This window comes from Acanthaster planci, linkage group LG13 (assembly GCF_054643075.1).
Source record: "Acanthaster planci isolate LZ-2023a linkage group LG13, COTS_SCS, whole genome shotgun sequence".
In the NCBI taxonomy this organism is placed as follows: Eukaryota; Metazoa; Echinodermata; class Asteroidea; order Valvatida; family Acanthasteridae; genus Acanthaster; species Acanthaster planci.
Window position 1 is genome coordinate 9,663,720 of NC_141789.1, and position 26,464 is coordinate 9,690,183.

Consider the following 26,464-nt stretch of genomic DNA (forward strand, 5'->3'; position numbering starts at 1 on the left):
CACATCAGCTAGGGCATAAAAAAAAAGACACAGGGTTTATCTTTCTTAGTTATTGATGTGTTGAACAGATGGTTGCCTGTATGTGGAAATGTGGGTCTTTTTTTTCCAAAAGGTGCAAAGTTGGACAATAGCTCTCCAGCCTTTTTTAAAAACAATCATTAAAGCCTGGTTTCCATATCGATGTGAGGCAGAGACCAACTCAATCATGACGCAAACTGTAACAAAGACAAATGGAAACATGTCACACGAACCAAAGTGTCACCACACACGCAAACCAGCCCCAGACGGATTGGCAAAGTTGAGCCCGGTTCAACTTTACCAAATGTCTGCGTCAAGTCGCTGAGTAGGCCTATACAAACATGCACACTGACATGACGGGTGTACAACGATGTTTCTCTCACTTAGTACCACCATTTTGTTCATTTTCTCCTTATTACTAGCATATACAGCCCCAATCATCAACAAAATAGCTCACCATTAACAAATTATATCAAACTGAAGTACCGAACATGTATCAGTTACGCTTCAAGAGGCAACATTGCCACCTAAAAGAGGCATTTTGGGGCAAAAATTTTCTGAGTTTGGGATGCCATTTTGTTAATTTTTTTTGGGTGGAATGAGGTCGCACAGCATCTCTTCTGCGAATGTCTACATCCTTACGTCTTGCGGACCGTCTGCGTTACAAACGACCATATGGAAACCAGGCTTAACTCTTATATCAAGGAAGCAGATCTCTTCGAACACATATAATTCCCTCAAAATTACTGACAGCCCTGGGATATGTTTTTATTCTTACTTAAGTTGTTCTAACATACCTTGACACACATTCCAAAATTTGTATCCTTGTGGAGACAGGGCTTTGTTCTCCACGTGTTTCGGAATATGCTGCCTTGTGGAGACCCAGGAGAATGGGTTGAATAGGTCTCCACAAGGAATTTCTAAAGGTGTATACATGTAGGTCTTCACAAGGATTTCATGATATCTGATATTTGGAAATCGCTCAAAAAGGAGAAATTTTTAATGTGTAAGAATCGTCACAAATTGAAGTGTTTCATATAAGGGACATTCGGTCAAAACTTCAGCCCAGGAGAGTAATTCATGTTGAAATGGGAGCACTTGGAAAACATTGTTTCACACGCGACCATGTTAGTACACCTCATACATGTACTTGTAGACAAATAAGTGTATGTACAAGTACGTTCTAACTTTACATTGAGAATGGAAATTACACAAATTAAATTGAATAAGTTAATATAAGTTAACTGAATATAAATCAAATAAAGTAAATTGAGAATGGAAGAAGAAAAACCTATGGAAAAAGTGGGAGTGGGAACACCCCCCCCCGTTGAAACATTTGACATAAATTACCACACCAGGAATTGTGCCACGATTATCAAAATAAGAAAATGCCTGTTCCAGAAATAGAATCCTACAAATTGTCATTCATCATTATCAACTTTAGCGCTGTGAGCATCGACTGTTCGACGGAAGGTTGCAAGTGTTGCTCAAAATGTGGCATTCAAAAGCACTCATTAGAATGAATACTTGGTATGGCGGCAAAATTAATTTGTGTTTGGGGTTATTCACAGGAGCTTCTTCCAAGAAAATAGCCATCTGCATGGAACTGAAAAGTAGGCTACTTGGGGATCGATTTATTTGGAGATGGCACTGTGAAAAATTTGTAGGTCTTCATTATATAAAATTGAAAGCAAAATTGAAGACTGTATATTGCTTTCTTTGCCCCTTTGGTTTTCAACAGCATGAGGTATTTGATGAGAAAAGGTGTGTACCATACCAAGAAGATACTGGCTTGCCAGCAATACTGGTAGTTGAAAAACACGGAAATGAGCTGCCTTTTCTACCTGTACATGTGGCTTTGTGAAACCCCAGGAAAAAAGCTGACAGTTGAAAAGGATTAAGGGAAGACCGTGGAGTTGATCCTGTATACAGGAAATAACAGGTAATTGAACAACCCATAGACTTGCAGAGCTGATCCTGCCGAGCACAATGTACCAGTGCTTGTACTGATGATGTGCTCTAGAATGGCAAAAATCTTATCTAGAACCTGTATGCTGCTGATCAATGAATGTGTTGGCCTGATTCTGAGAGTAGAAATGTTAACTAGTCCATGCACAGAAAGTTCATGATGCATTGAGTGGAATAAAAAGCAGAAAAGGCAAATTCTGTCCTTTTTAAGACTATTTTGTGAATTTTAACAAATCCTGCTTCCAAAATTTATGATAACTACTGCATTTACACAAAATCAGTTCTTGCTCTTTTGAAATAATTGTAAAAATGCCAGTGAAATAAAGTAGATTACTTTTATAATTTGAGGGAAAAATGCATATTTATTCTAAAATTGCAAGCCACTCAGTAATGCAATTATCTATTAAAAACTGCTACAAAACTGTTTGCTGACTACAGTGACCGGAAATAGGGAAATCAAAGAAGTTAGAGGCCTGCCAGCAGAATTCTGTACAATTCACTAGCAGGAGATTCTGATTGGGCTTAAACCTTCACCCTTCAGGCTCCACTAACTTTGTATAGATTTTTGGCAACTTATTCAAGTAAATTTGCACAACTGATAAGCTTTGAAGCACGGTTATTCATCTTCAGTTGGTTTTGAACTTGGCTTTTTTTGTGGTGACCTGCACCTTGTAAGGAAAAAACCTAAATGCAAATCTGGCCTGCATGCTTGTTGAGTTTGATGTGTGCATGTACATGACGTACACAGAACTACAGTATTTGCATCACTGCAACTTTTCAGCCTTGGACACATATAAAAAAAAAATTGTGGGCTTTTGTTGTACATGTACTATTACTGCAACATGTCCTGCTACGAAAGAAGTGTTTGATCACAAAACAGTTTGGCTAAGTTGTTTACATTTAAAGTCACAACCATGTAATCAAATTTTGACATGTACAGAGTCTTGCATCATGATTTCTGATTACAAAAGTCAATTCAAGGCCTACATGTGGGCATGCAGTGTTTGGCAATGAGAGATTTCTGAAACCGTGAAAAGAACAGGAGATAGATGTCAAGGACTAAATATCTGACGTGTTTGAAGTGCTAGTAGAAAGAAATAATCAATTCAACAGGTAGTGATTAACCATGTGTGGTACCTCCATTTTGTCCACTGGGTGATATTATAATTACTGTTATCTCTGGTTTTGCTGGACTCAACTCTCAATTCATAGTTTTGTTATACATGTATTTGAGAAAACTAAGAGCAGAGAGAGAAGGAAAACGTAACTTCTTTAAAAAAAAAAAAGGAGGGACACATTTTGAGTTGAAGTTTCTTGCAATATCTGGGAATATTTTCTATACCGATGGCTAATATTTAAAAAATAATAACTGATCAATAATGCGGGAGATCAATTATGTGGGTAATCAATAATGCAGGTGATTAATAATGTAAACCACAGCAATTCAGCCATTCAGAATTGAGGCAGTAACTTTGATAGGTTACAAAGACCCAGAGGGGACATGAAGACTTTTAAACGTACATACCAGTACATAACTATTACAAGACTTGATGTATCAACTTGACACTTTATGAACAGGGCCCTTTTGGGTATGAGAAGTTAGCACATCTATTTTTGCTAACTTTTTTTAATTGTAGGCAGCATGTCAATTTCAAAAAGTTCGTAAGATAAATCCAAGGAGGAATAATACCATTTTAGAAAATGTGGAAGCAAAAGCAAAATGTCACAAATATTATCTGATGTTTTAGCTACACAATGCAGATTTGTTGTGGCTAATGTGCAGTTGCTTGGCTAGCAGTAAAAAGACGTCCCCTCCTTATATGAATGATAGGTACATTCTTTGAAAACCGAAGGCAATATTCTTGGAACTCCAAGGAATCTAAATCCACTTGATGCCATTTTTGCTACATGATCCAGAAAAATGTTTCCAGGGCATTTTTTTGGCAATTTAAAGGAACCAGGAAATAGAAATATTTTTATAAATTTACTAAAACCCTTGAAATTGCATCTTTGGGTTTCAATTAACCTGATTTTAATTTGTTGTTGTTGCAATTTCAACCCATATTTTCATGCTTTTTTGGTTTTTATGCTAATGCATTTTTGCAGAACTATGATGTCATCTAAGGCACTGAATCTACATGTTGCACTGATTTGTGCACAGAAAATTTCTAGAATTTTTTAACCACTGCTATGGCAGATTTCATTTTCTTTGGGAAACCCCCCTTCTTTTGGGGTGGGGACACATTTCCTTATTTGGGGCTTTGCAAGAAAAAAGAAAAAAAAAAGAAATTGAAAAGATACAATGCCATCAATCTAAACTCTCGTCCATTTCTTGGCTTCTTGGCTTAAGTGGTCTAAACAATAAGATCGAAAGTAATTTCAACTGACTGAATAAATTCCAGTTGTCAAATGAATTTCATTTTTTTTCTTTCATGCACTAAAAGTTACACTGCTTGATTACATAACGGTGGGATAAAAATTGAACTTAGCAATTACAATACATTTTATTCCCTTAATTTGTTAGGAGAGTTGGGAGAAAATACACATAATTGGGATGCTCTCAGGAGGGAAACAAACACTTGTAAAGCAATTTCATGTGGGAAGGACATGTGAATTTTCAAAGTTCCTAGTTCAAAGGTATTCATACCAAAAAAAAAAAAATCAATCACAATTCCATCAGTTGCAATTTCAGGGCAAATGGCAACTATTAAAAAATTATTCAGCTATAATCCTGAGTAAATGGGGAAAATTTCATTCAGCTTAAATTTGCATACACTGTACAAATAAAATGTATGCAGAAGTGTGCATTTATTGAGCCTCGGCTGTTCAATTTTCAAACTGGCTTGCTGGAACCATGCAACTTATGCAGCTTATGTTTTGGCACAATTTGTAATTAAAATTCTACATGTCTAAATATACAAAATGCTGGAAAAATGACTGCAAATGAATTTGCTTCGATTGTCATGTCATCTCTCAGCACAATGGGGCGAATATACAGGCACAAGTTCACCATTGCCATTTTCAGATGAGTTTTATTTCAACCAACTGATAATTTACTGTCCACTTGGAAGGTAATTTCCCCAGTTCATCCTGTGATTTCCCTTAGTCCAACAGAAAACCTTGGTGCAGAAATAAAAACCGTAATTACACCGGTACACAAAGCCCAGGGCCAGTTGCTGGCAGGTTAGTTAATGAATAACTCTGAAGGGTCTGAAGTCCTATCTTCTCCGTTGATAAGGAGAGAGGGAGTTTGTGTCCATGCAGGCCCTTGCTAAAGATAAAAAGACAGGTAGTATTTTAACTTTCTAGGAGGACACTTCACCAGGCACATGATAAGCTGCTCACCATCACGCTAAGAATTTGAGAACAAAACCACCACCCCTGCAGCCTCCAACTTCAAGAGACTGAATATGGCAGATATAAATGTACATGGACTAATGCAAACCTGAAGTCTGTTGATCCCAATATGTAAGGCACTGCTGTTTTTCAAAGGTGGTTACTGCCTGAATGGCAGAACTACCGTCAGCCACAAGAGCCTACTGCCAGCCCAAGGAGCCAGCGGTATATTGTGTGATCAGTGGTTTTGTGCTGCTGACAATTAAAGACCTCAAATGGTAAGAATAGCGAGAGGGAAATCACTGACCAGGTTTAATTAACATAACAATTACATTAGGGCATAGTGTGCATGCAGCAGACTTGGCTTCATGGCACTGGACACAATTGCTGCTGAACTGAGTGGTTGGTGTGGCCTTCGGCATATTTTGGGGGTGAGTTCTTGTTTTTTTCTTCGTATGTCGGACACTTTTGCAACTTTTTGGCCCATGTACCGGTATACATGTACAAACTGTATGTACATAATTTACATCTAGCAGAGGTCAATTGCTTAAATGAGTAACAAAGACCGATTGAGCAATTCTCATTCTTAACAAATCTCAAACTCGGAACAGCATACATGTATTATGTGAAGCCCTGTGCTAAAAGAACTTTGCGCAGGTTAAGTGCCTGTGTTGGGCCGGCTGGGCCCTGCTCACAGTTTGTCATGTTTGTGACCAACGGGGATAAGACGGTTTGTCCAAATAGTGGGAACTGACAAATCTGAGCAAACAAGTTTCTATTCTCTCGCGAATAAATAAGCGCACAAATGCCAGAAGCAACCCTTTCCATGCCTTCACCGCCTGCTTACAAAAGTTACAAGAGGACAGTTTCTGTGTGTGAGGCAAAAAGTTGTGGTATGCTGGGTGTGGGCTAGAAATTAATACAAACACTGGCACATCAAAAACAGAATTCATTAACCACATGTTTGTCATCCATTTTTAGACAGTGATTTATAGTTGAACATACATGTACATGTACCAGTGGCCATGCACATTGTAGGTGCATAACCTTTCTTGAGCACTTTACTGTGTGGGGGGTATCAATATAAACTCTCTCGTCCCTGCAAACCATCCTTCCAATTTTATGAGGCCAATGACTCAAAATTTTCATATTACTTTTCATATTTCATGAATATTAAAATATGAAACAAATTCTGCTGTTTGGATGTGTTACTCCTGTAGGCATATCCTGGCATTCCTAACCAAACATTTCCTGGGATGGGATTGGGATGGGATTGCCAGTGGAGGTGGGGGAAGACGCAGTACAGTAGGCCCCTAAATACAAGTACATGTACATGTACGTATATGCTGCTGATTTTACCACTAACGTTTTAAATTTGCAACTCATCCAAGCAAGACAGAGTGAACCTACATTGTAAACGTTACTGAGGCAGGGAGATGAAAGTATGTGTAAATGAAATAAAAATTTAGTACTTACCGAGGAGATATCAGTGAATTAATTGTTTGCAGAAAGTAAGTACAGTTTGAATGGTTCTGTGAGTTAGGAGGATGCATAATGTTTATTAATACATCTTTCTGACTCACTGTAACTCACAGTAACTCACAGTAGCATTCAAACTGTACTTTCTCTACATTTTTATTTTTTTAGGGGGGGGGGAGAGTTGTCCAAACACAGAGAATTTACTAGTTTTGTACTCGCCATTTTCATTACAAAGGGAAAAACCACCTGTTAATTTTTATGAACGTTGAAATGTTTCTGCAATGTGCATACATGTATACCTGTAAGCCTACTGTTTAGAGTCCTTGGAGTTTGAAAGGAGATGCATACGTCTGTCTCCACTGAAATCCTTCCCCATGATTGGAAGGAAAACAGCCTGTTAACAAATGCACTTGTGAACCATTCACAGTAAGTTACATATGTAAATACTGACCAAGTGCACAGTGTGCATTACAGTTAACTGTATAAATCTCCATAGTCTAAAGAAACGTAAACAAGGACATGAACAAAGGAGCAGAAGGTTTTGTAACTTTTTAAGGGATGACCTTTAGATAATGACGGGAAATATAAAAAAGCGCATATATTCCCCAAGTCTTTTGGAAAGCTGGCAAGAAACTCATCATTTTACAAGAGTTAGAACCTCAAACTACTGGTACTAAGCAGGTTCTTTAAATTAAATTTTGGGTAGCTCGAACAGCATGTATTAAATCAAGCAGAAATTCCCATTAAAAATTGACAACACATCTGCAGGCTTGTGTAAGGCTAGAGAACTGCTTTCGATTTTTCTTCATCAAAAAAAAGCCAGCCTTGGGGCAAAGAAAAGAAATGTATAGGTCAATTTCATGTTCATTCACACTGTGGACTTGCAAGTCGGATTCATGAGAATGCGAGCACAGTGGGCCGACAATAGCTGGTTGATGACAAATCCGCTTGCAGTCTGTTATCATTGTGCTCTACAAAGGGGGAGGGGTGCTAGCAAATACCCATAAAGCACTTCACTGGTTGACCTCCACGGTATCACACCTCATCCATTAACCTTTGGCTACTCTAACTTTAGGCTTTCCAAAACCATTCCTATTTGGGCAAGAAGTGAGGATTCTGTCAAGAATGGACTCACATGGGAAAAAAAAAGCGGTACTTGATCAAATCAATTGCTAAATTAGTGTGGGAGAAACATGGGGTTTCTGTGGCTCAATATTTAACACCAATCACTTACAACTTAAATTTTCTTCTGATGGATTGCTTTCTCAGAGGTTAACAAAAAAGGCCACATTGGCTCAGGCTTCTGATGCGCCGTGCATTTTGTGAAAACTATCTGTTCTTTGACCAAGAAGACAAGAGAGGCTGGGATGGTACTCAAGCACTGCTGCTCTTATACATATTTAATATATCAGTTTAACAGCTGAGACAAACTAATGAAAACAAGTGATTTTCTCAAGCTTTCTATCTATATACCTGTCTTCACTGAGCATTGAAATATCTTTCTCTGTCAGTTCACTTCTGGTATAAAACAACTTAACTTGATTTGTAGTTCTGCTGCAAGGTGGCAACACCATATGTGTTTGACATCCATATACATGCACAGTACATGTATGTGCAAATCAATCAGCCCTGTCAGAAACAGGCTCAAGCACTATGCATGGACGTTACATGTACTGTACATGTGCACCCATTCAAAGCCTCATCCAGCAGCACTGATCTGAAAGTCCTATATACCTGATACACAGAACTGCTAAATTAAAGAACAGGTGTTTACTCTAATGCCAGATGGTAATTACATACATGAACAAGCACACATGGTGTTCTTATTGGAGATTGCTTCTGGGCAAAAACTACCTCACTAGATGCTAGGGACCCATGCTGTAAGCTGTTTCTGGCAGGTATTTCCTTATCTTTGACCCCATCTCAGTGCTGGCCTGACATTGTCATCCTTTGATTGACAGGAATAAACCGCCATATTGTCCATGTCTACTATTTGCACGGGAGGCCAAAGTTTGAAGAAATACATGTATATCTCCCTCTGCTGGTGTCAGATTTTGCTTCAAATGTATATTTGCCCAGGTACCTTTCAAGAAGGCCATATCATACATGTACATGTACCTTTTTTTTTTGCATTTTACTGATGCTTGCTATTTTAACTTATGCTTTTGCCAGCCACACTCCTCCAAAATTTACCAGCCACTGTTTGGCATTGTGATGTAGAATTTCTAGAGAGAGGTCTGTTGAAACTAACAGAATTTCAAATCATACTTCCTCAGTGGGCTTGTTTCCTGACAGAATATTTCGAGTTATTTGAAAATACATGTAATTTCGCTCAATTTCTGTGTTTATTTCTTGGGAAGGGGGGAAGAAGGGGAGGGAATAAGACCACCTGTCTCCTTGAACTGTTTGGCCCTGACCTGATGTGATTATCCTTTCATGAATTACTGTCTACCTGGCCAGGCAGTGAACATGGGGAAAGATTAGGCCTCCAATAGCTGAGATACACAAGAGATGATCAACCTGTCTGCATGCAACCTGATCACCCTACCAATCCAACCAAACATTAAACAACTTTGGGTGCTGAGGGAAAACAACAGAGTGACATCATACATACAAAGCTGCAACACCTGCCAACATTCCCACACCATTTGATGTCTGACACTCATCTGCTGGTCTAACTGCACACTTCCAGCCAATGGGAGTGCGTACACGGTTTTGGGGTATAGTACTACGGTATTGCAGGTCACAAGCTGAAATCACAGTGGAAAGTTAACAGAAAAAAGTGACTCTACATATGCAGTCTAGAGTATGACCACATATGGGCATAGTGACCTTTCCCTACTGATACAGCAATTTTTTTCAAATTCAACTTTAAGTATGTCAAGTTGGCAACAACAAATTTTAAATCCCACCGGAACAAACATGTTTAAGGACTTTTAGTTTATGTCGGTGGTCAGGTTTTTTTGCACAGCCAATCAAATTTTGCAATTGGAATTTTTCTTTAACTTAGTGTTTTTGTTCCATATGCTGCCATGTTTTTGAAAAGCAACCTGCAACCCATACAATCTGTTACAGGCTGCCAGAACAAGCCTTGTGATTGGTCAGATTGCGCAAGATTTGTCACTTAATAGACCATCCAAATATGGTAATACTCCAAGCCGTTACTACGTGCCATAAAAAAAATAATGAACACAAAAATGTTGACACACCTTTGACCTTGCAACTTATATGTAAACCTACAATTTAGATTTAACTGTTATCAGTTGCATAGCCTGGCTCTTTGAGGGGGGAGGCCTTAAAATTCCCCTCACCTTGGCTAGTAGGGCTAAACTCCCCTCCCCCAGGTTGGCTGGGAGAAGAGTTCCTTGGGGAGAGGTTGCCCCCTCCCCCATCTAAACCACTGGGTGTATTTTGTCAGTTTTACACCTCGTAACATGAAGGGAGGTATCCTTCCTCCATGTTCTCAATAGGAACAGCTTCCTGTCAGTAGTGCAGAGGCAGAGTGACATACTGTCTGAAGGCCCCAGGTCAAAGTGAAGCAATAAATCTTTGCCAATGTTAAATGCCTGCACAGATTATTAAAGGGCGATGGCTGTTGTGAAAGCTTTGGTATGCACAACCAAATAATCAGGAATAAACTTCAGCAAAGGCGGACCAACGTTGTCTCATTCTAACAAGAAGAAATTCCATTTTCATTGAAAATCACTGCCTTAGTTTCTAAATCCCTGAATTTATATCCTAATTTTTGGTTCTTACTTTTGTCAAACCTCTTTCCAGCTCAAAACCTAACGAAACTGATGTTTAATTCAGAAGGCAACGGTTGGCAGTTTCAGAGTTCAATGCAACGAGAAAGCAACGTCATTTGAACCTCTGCAGTTTACTGCAGTCAATTTTGTTACAAGTGCTGGCCTTTATTTTACTTGTGTAATATTAACCACATTGATCATTTCAGAATCCTGTTTGTTGTTTTTAATAGTGGAAAGTAAAAGAGGTTTCTGCGTTATAGGAATGTTACTTTTGGGTTGCCTCTTTAGAGTGATCCTGAACATACATGTATATGTGTGTGTGTGTGTGTGAGTCCAATTTTTTACTCTATTTGTACAATGTACATGAATTCAATTTGAACCTTTTTTTTTTTAATGATGGGCCCTTGTCTACATGATTTAATTATTAAACCTACAAATGTCATGTAATCCTCAAACAGCTTTTAGCATGTTTTAACCTCTGAATGACCAGGAAGGCTGATTAGGTGATGGTAAATCAGTTGTGGGGAAGAGAGCGAGGAAATCGGAATAGGATAGAAACCTGTAGACCACAGCTCCATTATGATGAACGCCCATTGTCCTGTGTAAATAGGGAACTGCACTGCCTTAAATGCATCCAATTAATAGCATGCAATTTCCCCAGGCAGTGAGTACATGTGTACGTTCGGTATCTCGCATTTGTCATTGTCTAGATCATGTGGTGAATCAACTGCATTTCCCACCAAAATCAGGTTCGCAAATCATAGCATGTATTGTCTGAGGAAAATTTATCTCCCTTCTACAAGGAAGAATTGGTTAGAATCTTGAAAGTGCAAAAAGTTTATGACATTCGGGAGAGTACATATGCTCTGTCATGCTGTGACAAGGCAAAATTAAGTTGTAGATCTTTGAAATTCAAACCATAACATTTACATGTACATTGTACCGGCACACCTACACTAAAAACCGATAATAGTGGGTGCTGATGTTTCCAACACCAGTTCTTCTTCAGAGGCTGAAAGACAAATGAATGGGTTACAGCACTGGACCTGCAATGTATATATGAACAAGCAGAGCTGAATGGATAAACACAAAGGGAAGGGAAGGTCCCCCCCAACAATTTTTTTTTCTTTAAGTATTGTTTGTTATTAAACAAGTTTAAAGTGTTAATAGAAACTATCCCACATGGTACAGAAAACAGAATCAATACCAAAATTAATTAAAAACAGAACAATACAAAACACACCCTTCCCCTCAAAAACAAAGAAAGAAAAGAGACACACAAACTTGTAAATTCAGGTAAGGCAAGCCCACCCAATCAGATTACTGTTGCAATACCTATTTCTGCGAGGCAATTGGAACGACATGAACGTGATGAATAATCACTGCAGTGATTGGCTGTTTGGAAATGGACTTCCTTTTCGAGCCACATGATACCAAATTACTCCACAGATGGGTGTAGAGTCACATCAATTCTCCACTCTGTCCCACTGGATGTCCTCAAGAGACAGACTGCTTTGCAGTTTTGATAGTCTTGTGCACACCTCTGGGAGATGTAAAGGTCACCACAGTGACTAGAGTTTGGTCATGAAGGGACCCACAGTGGCTTTCTTGTGTGCAAGCCATCGCTGCATAAAATTGGTAGTCTAAAACCGGCCTCGTGTTCTGCTGGTAGCTAGTGCATGAATAACAATGTAAACAGCTTTCTGAATGTGTAGCATGGGCAAGGCATGCACACTTCTTGATGGCCATGCACACGCACCCGCACAGCACCACATTATACAGTGATTGGTAGAGAACTGCCTGGTGTGCACCGTTAATCTGGCTGTGTATGTACAGTACTGAGCTGTTTGAGAGTGTGCTGTTGTGTTCAGCTGGATCTTGTGGATGGTGGTGGTACATGGACATGTACATCTGTTTCTTGGCTCTTTGTGGGTGCTAGTGAGAGTATCTGCCAGCCTCTAGATGAGATGAGGTGACCCCATGAGGGCAAGCCTTTGGGTATCAGACCCAGGGGAAGATGCCAGCCCCAGCTTCCCCTGCCGGTCCCCTGCCGAACTCCCCACCTTCTACACTGGACCAGATGCTCCGTTGTGTACATGCCTCGGACCAAGTCAGGCGTGTGTACATGTGCATGTAAGTGAGAACAGTGGTGCTCGAACGTACATCTTTTTTTGTGTAATTTTTGGCCAAGGTACAGTACACGACAGGCACAGGGCTGTCTGGATAGCCTCCAGGCCTGGCTGAGCCTGTTGCTGACTCTTGATATTAAAAATACAATCTTGCGGGGAATGTGTGGCTCCTTCTTTATGACCTACCGGGCTGCTCTCACTGTGACAGCGATTCCCGTCGAGTTTCCACTGTACACAGCCTTTACATGTATATGAGGAGTATTACATTTCTGACCGTTTTTGTCAAAAGATCATGAGTCAATTTGGAGTGCTTGTAATTCATGCATATGTTACAAATGTTGGGTCATACATTGTACACTGACTAATAAGTTCTCTCAATAAGTCAAACTGTTGATAACGTGACACTATTCATTTTCCCCAGTTATCACCAGGCAATAATCAAGGGGATGAGTTTTGCACATCAGTCTTTGTTACATTGTAGGTTTATCAACTGTTTAGTGCTGTAACACTCACAGTCACAGACAGTCAAAAATTCCTTCCCACGATTTGCCGCAGTACACAGACACATAGGGGTCATGTGACTGATTTTGACTGATAGGACAACTTAGGTCAGGAATGCATCTTTGAAAAGAATGAGTAAATACATAAATATATGTAACTTTAAATGGTTCCATGAGAAGAAATTCGTTGTCAGAACAATTGGAAACAGGCCTACATGTGCTTGGCAAGGCTTTACTGACCCTGTCTGAAAGTCAAATTTCTTTCAACAGGTGTTAAAGACATGGTTTCTTAGTTGGTATCTGCCACGTGCATATACACGGCCAGCATTGCTTTTGCAAAAACCAGCCATAACAAAACTACATGTACATGTACTGTACATGTAGTACTTGTGTGATGATATGAAGGATCTCCGGGAGCAAATAAAAATAGAAAGCACCAGACAGGTTTTGGGACAAGTGAAAACTTTCCAAATTCCACTTGGCACATGATATGATGTACTTTGTATCAGACTAATCTGCTTGATTAATCTCAATGAAAAGTGCACTTAAAAAAAGAAAATTTAAATGCTTGATGCTTTTCCTACCAAGTGAGGGCACTGATATTGTGAATACAGGAAGGCACATGTCGGGGGGGGGGTCTGTTCCAATTGTGAACCCAAAATTTGCTACTTGAAAATATTTAAGTGAAAAAACTGTTTTCTCTTTATAGGAAAAAGCTCCAAAATGCTTTTAAATAACATAAAACTACATCATTACTGCAGTAAAGATTCTACTGAAATTGGGAAATTTACTCGTAGCTCTGTTTCTTGGCCAAGAAAAAAAAAAGACTGTGGGTAGCCATGTTAGTCCATGTACAGTACAACGGCAAACAGGAGGTAACACTTTATAGACTAACTTGCTTATAGACTAATGGGAGAGGTATAAAATTGCATGAGCTTTCCTAGCAATAACTACACGTACATGTACTTCTTCGGATGTTTGCCATTGCTTCTTTGCAGTCAGGCTTTTAACAATACCGTACATGTATGTCTGTGATGCGGTTTTTGCATCACAGGCAGGGGGTATTGCAAAACCAGAAGAACTTCATAACTTTCTACTTATGATTTACAGACACCAGGTGCTGTGCCTTGGAGGTGGTTGTGCGTGACAAAGGAAGAAGGAATTTCTTCCTCAACATGTACATGTCCCTCCATAAATACAGGGGGAGGGAATCCGAGTGTAACATGTACCTTTTTTTCTGTCAAGGTGAGGGTTTGCACATATTTCCTGCATAGGATTCTGTGATTAGCATGCATACACTCCATTGTACCTCACTGAATACTAATAAGGAGTAAGGTCAGTTAAAGCATGGAGGTTGAGTGACCCTTTGGAATTGTCTAACTATTGCAATCAAAAGTGGTCCAGATGGTTATACTTGATACCTTGATAGGTCAAGGGTTTGAGAACTGGTTGGCAGTGGCTGTCCATGCACACGCAGAGTACATGTACATGTACAGGATGTTTACAGTGCCCAGCTGTACACATACATGTATATGTATGTGTGCCAATGGTGGCAAACGAATAGGTTGGCACATTTAATGACACAATTCTCTTTGACAACTTAAAGGTTTCTGATTTGCTTGGTGTTTCACAAGGGACAAGGAATTTGCAAAAAAATTCAAAAGGATTGATATTCCTTTAACAGTCATCTGAATATTCTTGTAAATTTTGTCTAGTTTTACTACAGTGCATGTAGATTCAAGGTGTTTTACTTTCAGTTTCACTTGGTATTTATATTTCTTTTCTTTTCTGAATTTGAGACTTCATAATGTATAGGCCTACATGTCCATATCAGTAGACTGATAAGAAAGCTTCATGTATTTCCTTTCCCAAGAGTTTAACTTACTCTTTGACACTGCATAAGTGCGTATCCTTTCCAAAATGGATGATTTTTGAGCTTCAACAGCTCATGTTCTGGCAGCTAATTTCTTCTGGAGACAGAACTGACTTCCACAGAATTTCAACAGCCCAAACAGCAGTGTTCCAAACTCGTAGACTGCTATTCTTAATTTAGGATTGCTGGTATTACTCTGTTTTTTTTTTTTTTTTTGATGAGTCAAGTTCTTAAGCAACATGTACTGGTATTAAAAGCTATATAAAACTGGGTCAAACGTTAAATGTTTTCTTTGTCAAAACTCAGGGTATGACCCCAAACAAAGGTGGACTGTTATCCTTGCCAGAGGTACAGTACATTACATTGTATAAGTACACGTACATGTATGATGTACATGTATAGCTTAGCCATTAAAGGAAACTGGCAATAAATGTTTCCTAGACTCACTTTTATGCATCTTTTTACTCAATGTATACAAATTATGCAAAATCCATTAGGACTTAAGTGCATTGGAAGTGCACTTTAAAACAGTAAAAAGTGTCCCATCTTTTCCCGAGGAGTGAGGGCGCTGTTGCTGTGATGTAAGTCGGGGAACACTCGCTTCATTTCACACGCTTCCAAGTTTAAAGTCTGGACCCCATATGTGTTTTTTTGAAAACGTTTCTTAGAAAAGGTTGCTCACTGGCCTATTGCTGTGTAACTCAACAACAGTATATTGCCCAAGAAATGGAAACTTACGATTGCAAAATGTAAACATCCAGCATTTTGTTTTGGTGCACAAATCAATGCAAGGTTGAGATTCGGTGCCTTACATGCAGATGACATCCCAGTTTCGCTCATGCAGAGTGGCATAAAAACCAAACGGTGCCAAACTACATGTGGCAACAGAAAAATGGAACACAAGGCTGATTGAAACACAAAGGTTGCAATTTCAAAGGTTGTCTTAGAATAATTGTAACACATGGTCCTTTTGAATTCTAGCTGTACCAGCCCTAAACAGACAAGTACATGTAAGTACTTCCCTGAATGTACATGTACATGTACATGTAAATACCTGCTTCAGATTTAATCCGTACATGTATTTACATATTATCCCCACATAGGCATGGTCATGGTCCATAAATCTTTATCAGATGTTTCTTACACAGCCTGAAAATCAATGTGCTTCTGGAGCAATAAACACGTAATCTATCCACAGTTCGAGGATTAGAATGTGACAAATTTGGTTTTAACATGAAAATCAGCTGGCAAAATGTCAAAGAACCACAGATGTGTTCACAGAAATAAGAGAACAGAGGATATATTTTCAGCGCGGTCCAGTGACATTCCCCCCAACAGTCCTGAATCCTCCAATTCTTACCTCCCCCCAACAAAAAACCCTCAGATTTCATATTATTGCCTCTCATGTGTTGCTCTGAATGCATTTAAACAATGGTTTACTGCTGTGGTGTGGGATATGACATTTTAAATACCCTCAGGGATGAATAGCACCCTCCTGCTTCCTTGATGTTTTACATCTGTTGGTTTTTTTTTTTTTGGAGGGAAATTAAGGGCACCAAAGGAATGTGTCAACATTTGCAATTTAGCCCTCCCTCCATTATAACCCTGTACAGTGCAGGGGCGAGTGCATTTGTGCACATGATATCGCAGAACGAGAAGGCTGGCTGATGTCCAACGTTGAGTGTGATATATACTGTATGGTTATGTTGCCCTGTCACATGATCATTTAAGGCCAGTGAAAAAAAAAAAAACAGTGTTCATGACAGCGTTATGACATTGAGAAAAGTTAAGCATTTAAGGCTTACTGTCTGGAAATAATTGGCATTTTGTGAAAAAAAGTAACATTTTCATAAAATTGGTATCACAATGTTTCTAATGACATTACTGAAAAAAAAACTTCCTGGAAAAAAGGCACTTAAATCCGATCAGTTATAAGGAAATGTACTGATAATTTAAATACGCGTGCGACCATTTTTCAATTCACTTAAAGTACAGTAGAATGTTATGCAAAATGTGCATCTAAGGAAATTTCATTGTTTGGATCTCCGAGTCTTCATTGGCTGATGGAAATGAAGTACCAGTGTACATGTTGTACAAATGTACAGGGAGACATCTTCACTGGCATTTTGGTTCACAAAAACATGTCAAATGTCAGGGATATCCATGCCAAGTGTCTTGGAGAGAATGAGTGACTGGGATGTCGCTTATGATGACTCATCTGTCTCGCAAATTACATGTATGTGGCACTTTACTGAGCAGCTCGGTACCTCTGGGCTTGGCTTCTTCGTCATATTTGTACGTGTACATTAATGAGATAAAAGATCTCTCACTGATGATGAACATTCATGTATGCCAGTCATCTACTGATTCACAGTGAATAATTTATCAGATAAATTCATGGGAACAAGTGGACCGGACTGTGAGGTGAACTATGTGATAAATACATGTTTTTTTCATGGGAGTGTTACGCCGGGACTGTCCAACCAAAACCTACCGGGGTACATGTACATGGGAACATAAACAATGAATTCTTTCAATTTGGGGTGAATTAGGAGTCTACATTTCTTGTTTCAAATTAGACATCTTACATTAACTACTAATGTACTGAACTCCAATGCACATGGTGTACATGTACATGTATGCATTGTGATGTAGGGACCTGTAAAGGATAGGTACAGTATGTGTGTGTACAGCTCAGAAACCCTGGGTGGTTAAATCACAGCTTTGAATGGTTGTTTTGTGTCACAAATCGTTGGTAAGGTCCATTTTGCCTCAATATGTTTGCATGTACACAAACACAGGTTTTGGGAATAACTAATCAACTCAGGGATACAACCAACCAATTTTCCTAAGCTACATGTACATGTACATATCCTGAATCTGTGCCATTTCAAATGGTCGCTTGTGATACTCGTGGACGTTTTCAAAGAAATTATGCACAGGCTCTACAAGTTTAGGATTTATGTGGGCTTTCAATTAAAGCAGATGTTTGTAATTTATAACATTTTATAACTTTATTTTTAGCTATATTTATTCCCTGAGGGAAACAACTTTTTTTCTCCTGATTACCAAAACTTTGGGCATGTTGGGAGAAAATGAGCATGAGGGAAATCTATCAATCTGTCCTTAAAGTTTTGGTTTTTGGTAGACTACACAGTTTATGGTAATACAAGATGTTACCTGTAGGCTCTGTTACAATGTATTTCAGAGTTGGGTCATTCCATGGAGTTGGGGCACAATTTGTGACCGGTGTCAATTGTTACATTGGTTCTGTAAAAATGAACAGTGATTTCCCTGCATGTGGATTCCTAATTGACATTGTTATACATCTTGCAGGTTGAATACAGAGAGGTGTGCTATTTTTACAGAGTCAATGACTTACACAGTAGAGTGAAAAAAGTTATCCATGTTACAAGGACACTGTCACAAATTGTACCCCCAACCTCATGGAATGACCTAGTTCAAAGGCATCAAAGTTGTACATGCAAAGGACTCTGTGGGAATGCCTTCCTATTAAAGGTACAGTACTACATGTATATAACTAGAGGTCAATACAGGTGTACACATGAATGTACATAATTGTTGATTGTGTGAATGGTGATAGTTTTTGCTATTTCCTTTTAACTGTCTGTATATGTGTAAATATCCCTTCTTTGTGCTCTAAAATCATATTTTCACATTTCGTTTTGACTTGTTTTTCTTTACAGTGTATGACTTGTCAAAATAGCAAACATTCTTTACTCATAATTTTTGTCCAACAAACAAAAAACTTGGGAGACATGATACACAATATTTTTCCTTCTTATTAGCATTAGGAATTTCCTGAATTTTTATTCTAACAACCTGTCAAGCAGAGATATACACTGTATGGAAACACTGATTTACTGAGAAAGTCTGCCCTGGTATTCATGTACATGTACGTGTACACAGTATACACCTACCTACACAAGTAAACCAGTGTCATCCATTCACATTAGTGGGAGGACAGACTGTTGTGAATTTCTCTCGTGTAATTTTCATTTTCTGTTGTATTTTCAGTGAGGAAGCTCACTACCTTTCACTCTCAGTGACTGGAGACTCACATGAATTCACCATGCGTCTAAAACTACTCACCAGCAGGCGGAACATATCAGCACTAATGGTCATCATTGTCATGCAGGTTTCCCTCACCTGTGTGTGGCTGGCCTTCAATGGAAATGGCAGTGGGAGCGATTTAGACCGCAACGAAAGTGACCAGAACAGACAACAAAATGACAAGCCCAATTCGATTAATCCGGAACCGGAGGCACCAAACACAAGACACTCACCACGAAACACTGACAAATCGTCATCAAAATCGGAAGAGAATAGAAAGGACAGCCGGGGAGAGGCACTCCACGGACAGAAGACATCCTCAGGAAGATCGACTAGGGGACAGCCTATGGCAGCCCCAGCCAAACCAGACAAGCATTCGGTCAGGAGAATCCAAGCCCACCAGAGCAAATTTCTGCTCCGCATGATTTCTTCAGTGGTCACCTACTGCGACGGAGACGTGGAGTTTTACCAGAACATGACTGCACTCATGAGGAACGTGATTGTGGACCCGGCCAAGGCGCACACAAAAGCTAAAGGGGGAGAGAAAGTAAAGGATGTCCTCCTTCAACACGAAAGTGCCGAGTTCTACCACCACGAAAAAGGATTGCTTCACATTGAAAACTGCTCTAACATTCCAGCCCCTCACATCTTTCGATTTGGTCACATGTCCCCTGAGATTGACCAACTGAGTAATGCGGTGAAGATATCAAAGGACCCTTACAAGAACCAGGGGGAGACAATACTTGAATATGACAGCGATTTTGTGATTCTACTTACCCGATTTGAGTATGCCAATGTTTACTGGACCGTCATTGACTTGTACAATGCTTTCCTGATGATGCAGCTGTACAATCGGACATTTCACAACACAGATCTCTGGATATTTGATGCCCATCCCGACACATCCTTAGAGGGACTCTTCACAGGTACATTCAGGCGAGTCTTCCGGCTGACAGAGATCCAGGGAAAGACCCGGTTCAGGAACTTGCTGCCATGCTTCAGTCGAGGCAGGACCCCCATTCTGTTGAAAGTCCTCCGACCGTTGACACTTGCCGGCAAATTCCGGCATGACGTGCTGTCCGCTTTGGGCGTGCCGGTGAAATCCAACAAGGACCGGGAGCGACGCTGCTGGGAAAAGCGGCTGGACGTCCTGTTCATTTGGAGACACAATTATGTTGGGCACCCCAGGAATCCCAAAGGAATCGTGTCCCGGAAAATCTCCAACGAGGGTGAGCTGCTGCAAAGCACCAGGAAACACTTCCCAAACTACACTGTCCAGGGAGAACAGCTTGACAAGCTGCCGATGAGACGACAGCTACAGCTGATCGGGAATGCAGACATCATGGTGGGGATGCACGGGGCGGCCTTTGGTTTCTCTGTATTCATGCAGGAAGGGGCAGGAATCCTCGAGATGTGGCCGAGGGGGCTACAAGGCAATTGGCACATGGAATACTTGGCTAAACGCAGCAGCCTCTACTACCAGAGCTGGCAGAACAGCGATCCCGCCAGTGAGAACACGGCCGAGAAATCCACCAAAGTGTCCCCTGTGGCCGTCAACAGCAAACTGGAGGCGTTGTCAATGAGCATTTGTTCAAAGTACAAAGAAAAAGCAACACTCTGATGACAAATGAGAGATTATGACGAATGTCCATTGATTTATCTCATTTATTTGGCAACTTTCGATGAAACAGATTTGTTTCTTATGTTCCAGATGTAACTTACATGTTCATGTATGTCAGATTCAGATTTAGTTTACACAGCTGTCCAATTTTGCTTATAGAGACAAACCCATTGTATAAATATATATCTATTTATTTTTTCAAAAATAAGTTGGGGTGGAAGTCACCACTATTCCATCAATGATTTATCAATGAAGACTACATGTACGGTGTTGCAGATTGGGTCAGTGCTGTTGAGCGGCTGACACTTTTAAAATACTTGGCTAAGCATTGCCAAATATGATGAATGAATGCTAAGCCATTGCCCTACAATGCAGGACTGAGCATCATACATGCAATACAGGTAGATAAATTTGCAGTTTTACTGGGAGAGGGAATGACCTAATTTCCCCCAAACCCTATACATACCAGTGCTACAATTTCACACAGATACCCCCCCCTTCCTGAAATCTGGATCCGCCCCTAAATTAACTTTAACTGTCAGGTGCATTTTAAACATAAACACCTACTCATACATGTAGGAGCGGCTGGAAAATTATCCTGACATTGATAGATTCGAGTTCGTTGGGTTTAGGGGTTATTGACAAGATTTGTTGCATGGAGCATACATGTACAGTAGATGTGAGAGATGTATGAATTTATTTTGGTGAAGGTTGAACGCATTTGTTTGTAAAATGTTAAATTTATATTGTTTCCTTTCTTCATAAAACAGTACTTTTGCATTGGTTTTAAATATGGTACTCTTTTGGACTGCAGAAAAAATCTTTCAGTAGTGAAGTTTATGATGGAGAGTGATGTTTCATTCATAAAGTAAATTATTTGAATTCATTGAGAGTATTACAGTCTTCTGAGCAGGAAAATTAAGCCAAACAGACTAGAAAGAGTAAAGAATGAGAAATTTATTTCACTGGCCATTTGCCATTTGTTTCCTTCCTCTCTAATCTTGATGTTCAAGTCTGAGAGTTCTGCAACCCAGTCATGGCAATTTTGTGTTGTTGGTCATTACAGAGCTGCCAAACATGAGGTACCAGGCAAAATTTCATTTAAAGTAAACTGCCTGTAACCAAATTCCTCCATAAAATTGGCTAAAGGCTATTCTGTTTCCTAAGCAACTGTGTAGCCTCTCCATGAAACTGGACTCCAGTCGATTAACAAAGCGCTCACCATTTTTTTTGACTTACTTACCATACCATTGTCAGAGGAAAGTTCTAAGTTGAAGTGGCTAATGAGTCTGTTGTCGCAAACCCCAACTTTTAAGGAATTAACCCCCAAAACTGTCTTGGTTTGAATGTGAAACTCAGAAATTCCAATTAAAATCTGAGAAGGTTCCCTTGTTGTAAGCTTTAATACAGCGAAACTGCATGCACCTTTGGCAAAAGAACATATGTGTATTATTATCAGCATGCTGTAGCACACTCCAATGAATAGCACCATACTAGAGTGCATAAGAGTCAATTTTGTATTAGAAAAAAACAAACCTTCCTGGTCAAATTACAGTAAGGCCAGGAAATTTTCATTTTAAAGCTTGTAAGAATCACTTGTCTTCACATACTTTGTCTTTGAGTTTAATACTTACTTTTTTTGCATAAAAGCTTCCTCTAAAATAAATTTCTCTTCTTGCTCTTCCAATTTTTGTTTTCATGGGGTAAACAAATTGCTCCACTGCCTAGCAGACAAATGTGTGTTCAGGTAGTCAAGATGAGCTGCCTTAAAAAAACACATCAAGCAACAAGTGTACCAAATGCCTTTGTGCCTTAATGCAAAAAAAATTAAAGTGATAATTGACAATAACAATAATACTTATAACCCATAATTAATCCATTGCAGTGCCTACATGTAGTAGTAAGCATATTTATCCTCCTTTAATTTTCCTACTGGTATTAGGCCAGCATTTTTTTATTTACCGGGTTCTGAAAACTGACTGAAAGTTTGCAGGGTCAGAGGACGGGAAGGGAATAATAAAATCAAAACCCCAATTAACATATCTCCGGTCAGGAGAAAGAAAAAAATTGAATTTACTTTCTTTTTTTCCAAATACCACTGGGAATGGAATAATATAAATTCTTCCATTTTTTTCCTGAAATTGTATTGGTTAGTAGGTTTGTAATCCAACTAATAGAAAAAAGTTGACCTTATTTTTATATCCGCTTACTGCTCATGAATGCAAGTGGACTTTTTTGTTCACCTGTTCATTTCCCACATGGATTACATACAGCACACTGAGAGCTGCTGTCAGTGAGATTCTGACGAATGTTGTGAAGCTGACGTTTGTTTTCGATTTCCATTGTGCAAGGCGTGAGGTAGGGAACTCCATTTAACAGCTGTGGTGACTTTGAAATCATTTCCCATGGTTGGGTTGCACAGATGTACATTGCATACCAACCTCAGTCTCACACTCTGCAGTAAATGGCAGTACCTTCTGGCAAAGCCAATCAAATCCAAATGTAGTGACGGAATTTCCAATTATCTAAGGTGGCACAATGCACATGTACCTGTAGATACTGAGTTTATTGAACATAATGAGACTTGATGATTGAGCATATCTTGCTATCTGCTCATGGACTGACTTAATTCCTTGAGCAACCCTAGGCAATACAACAGTACTTTCAAAATACAGTACATATATACAATATCAGCACAGGAACATACATGTAAATGTCTATGTATATGACTCTCAATGCATTAACTGAAGTCACCTTGAAGACCAGTTATCAAGAGCTGCCAAGTTGAATAAACTACAAATTGCAAATGGCCTTGGGCAAGCAAATACATGGACCATACTGCACTCCCCCCAAACACAATGGAATCTTTTGCTCAAGGTCTCGATCACTGTAGCACCTGTTAGATTTGATCTGAAATGCTCACTCCAAGGCCAGTTAGCACAGACATGAAGAGTTGAGTGGATTTCTGAAAGTTCTATGAGCATGCAATTTTGGCTTAACACATCTGTGTCTAGTGTACAGTACACTCTTGGAGAAATGACAGTCTGTGCTGAATGTAGATGCGTAAACTTTTTCTTTAATTACAGTACTTGACTGAAGTGAAAGGGTGTAAAAAAAGTTTCCCATTCGGTGAGACCATGGGTCTTTCAAGTGTTCTTCAGTGCACTGTTTTGCATGTTTTATGGGGGTCTGTCCTTCACTTCAGTTGTAAAGATAGCTGAAGAAACTGACTGCAGTGAGGATTTTAACCCTCCACCTGTGGATAACTAAGCAGATGCTTCACCATGTACTGTACGGGTGACTGTCCAGCCCTATGCTGGTGGTACATGTACATGTAACTCCCAACTGTCGATACCTTTCTCCAGAGAGGAATTCATAATTGTATACATTTAAATGTAAGTCTTCTGACTAATGAGTCTGCTTCCAGAAACTGGACAATATTAAGTGCCTGATTGCTACCTACCGGTACGGTACATGTAGGGTGGGGTTAATTGGAGGTATATACCGGTAACTCAGTCCTGGCAGACCCTACAGTGGTGTTACATGTAGGCCCTACAATGTAATTTTGCAGTGGCCATGGTGGCAGTGTTCAAATTTCAGTGCTGTTTGATTCTTGTTGATTTCAACATTTTATATTTGAGTATTGTAAGGTGATAAATTGAAATTGGTGATTATGTGAGTGTGGAAATACATGTCTATGTATTTGATCACAGAATGAAGAAAATTTGGCATATAATGCATATTTTCAATTAAAAAAGTATTTTAAATGTAAATCAGTGTGTGCTGGATGATGTGAGCATTCATTTTGATCTGTAAGTTTTTACATCTTTAATTGCAGGAAGATGAATTTCTGCATGTGTTTAGTGCTAAAATGGTCATGACGGCTGTACTGGTTTACGCTCTTGCTGAGCTGTCATTAGTAGGACAGTTGGCCATGCGACCGCTTTCATTTGCAACCAAATCAATAACCGCAAACTCTGTGCTCAACACATGCTCAGTGTGAACTGAAATGTTTGTTTAGTGTGCTCGCACAAATGTAGAATTGATTATAATGGTTAATGGTTTATAGAGTAATCAGCATTCGTAGCCATAAGATACACGTATGGCTGATTTACAATTAAAACAATTTACAAAAAGGCAAGTGGATCAATACATTGTACCAAATAAGAAAGTAAAAAATAAACGGCTAGGCTGCAATTTGAAGGGAAGGAAAAGAAACCAACTGAAATTGGAAATATTGACACTTCCACAGTCCACTATTTGCTTGTTTGGATAGATTTGATTGATCAATACAGAAGAGTCCTTAAGGGAACTATAGTATCAGCCATCAAATGTAACAGTACAGGTAACATTAGGGAAAGCAGCCAGATGGACTCTGACAAAATCAAGCAATACGTGAGAAGGAAAACAAGGGCACAATATTTTTGCTACTTCAATTTTCAAGGTGCATAAAGCAAAATAAAATGAACTCTCACTTTTCTTCATCCTGCAAAATTCTCTGCTGACCTCCAGGGGAATTTGTCAAGCACCCTGTGGGGAACTGTGGGGTCGAAGTCCAAAAACTGACAAAGTACCTGCATTTAAAATCTTGCGGCCATGGCCTTAAAAAAAGTGCAGTCCCTTAAACATCCTGACATGTGATTTTGGTCCTACACTTTAGTGATTCACTCCAGGGTTGTTTTGCCAAAGTGGATGGATTTCCAAATTCGTCGAAACTGAGAAACAGCATGGCAGTCTCCACACCCTAACTCCACCCACTTGTTTGTTGGTGTCAAGGCTGTTCAATACCCACTGAAATCCAGCTAACACTCTAGCTGGAGTGGAAGCCAAGCTGAATGCATCAAACTGAATCCAAATGTGGTTCTCTTTACTGCACTGGAAAAACATATGCCCCAGGGAACCATTCAATTGACACATAATGTTCCCTGCCACCAGATGATTGTGCAAGTCAACAGAACATTGGGGGGGGGGTCTCCCCAATGCATTCCGTCACCGTCTGAGGTAAACAATAAAAGGTGAGAGAGGGCTCATCACATCATGGGAGCATTCAGTGTAGCAGTACATGCCATGGGTATGTTATTGTTGGCATATGTTCAATTATTGTTGGCATATGTTCAAAGTAGTCACACTATCACAGCATGCTCTCGCCCACCTGCGTGACCCCGATGTACATGTATATTTTCAACTGCTGTATAAAGTAAAAGATTGTGATGCAATGCATAGTCTTTACATATTAGGAAAACCTTGAAAGCTTTTAACAATTGAAAGCATGAAAAAAAAACACGTAATCAGCACCCAGTGCTGGATCGACATGACAATGTTATGTGTTGATCACTTTGTCATTTGATAAAGAAGTGATGGATATTTCACCTGAAAATAAGCCTCACTGTAATATAAAATGTACATGTACCGGTATGATTGCTGACTGATCATTTGCCAAAGGTGGACAAACATGGGGAAACCATGTGGTTACATGGCACCTTGTCTTCAGTTGACTGGACTCCACTTAACATGTCCCAAGTTTTGCAGTGTTTGAAAAGTTGTAATTTTTTTTTTATTTAGCATGTCCCCTTATTTATGATGTCCCTGTTTATTTTTGCTGCACAACATCCGCGTACAGGCCAGCATTGAGTCAACACTTTCAACCCAGATACATGTACATGTACATCCTTTCCTTTTCCTCAGGAAGCAATCAGACTGCACTGTACGTACATGTACAT

At 39.5% G+C, this 26,464-nt stretch overlaps 2 protein-coding genes across 4 annotated transcripts in view; one reads left to right on the plus strand and one right to left on the minus strand.

Annotated features, from left to right (window-relative positions):
- The window catches only part of rrp12 (ribosomal RNA processing 12 homolog), a 65,469-nt gene that overhangs the window by 14,282 nt on the left and 24,723 nt on the right, over positions 1-26,464 (minus strand). The gene's annotated exons all lie outside the window — the stretch shown is intronic.
- LOC110987877 (uncharacterized) lies at positions 5,271-24,517 on the plus strand. 3 transcript variants are annotated; one of them, XM_022251004.2, is made up of 2 exons: positions 5,271-5,600; positions 19,088-24,517. In XM_022251004.2, exons 1-2 carry the CDS (start codon positions 5,494-5,496, stop codon positions 20,742-20,744), a joined length of 1,764 nt encoding a protein of 587 aa, XP_022106696.2. In that variant the 5' UTR covers positions 5,271-5,493; the 3' UTR covers positions 20,745-24,517. The 3 variants fall into 3 exon arrangements, with proteins under 3 accessions (XP_022106696.2, XP_022106697.2, XP_022106694.2); XM_022251005.2 differs by lacking the exon at positions 5,271-5,600 and adding an exon at positions 5,609-5,753; XM_022251002.2 differs by lacking the exon at positions 5,271-5,600 and adding an exon at positions 11,904-12,680.

Excerpts from the sequence above, each read along its gene's own strand:
- LOC110987877 (XM_022251002.2), top strand. The coding sequence starts at position 12,565 with ATGCCAGCCCCAGCTTCCCCTGCCGGTCCCCTGCCGAACTCCCCACCT. Across the intron at positions 12,681-19,087 it reads AGGCGTGTGTACATGTGCAT|TGAGGAAGCTCACTACCTTT; the intron begins GTAAGTGAGAAC and ends TTGTATTTTCAG.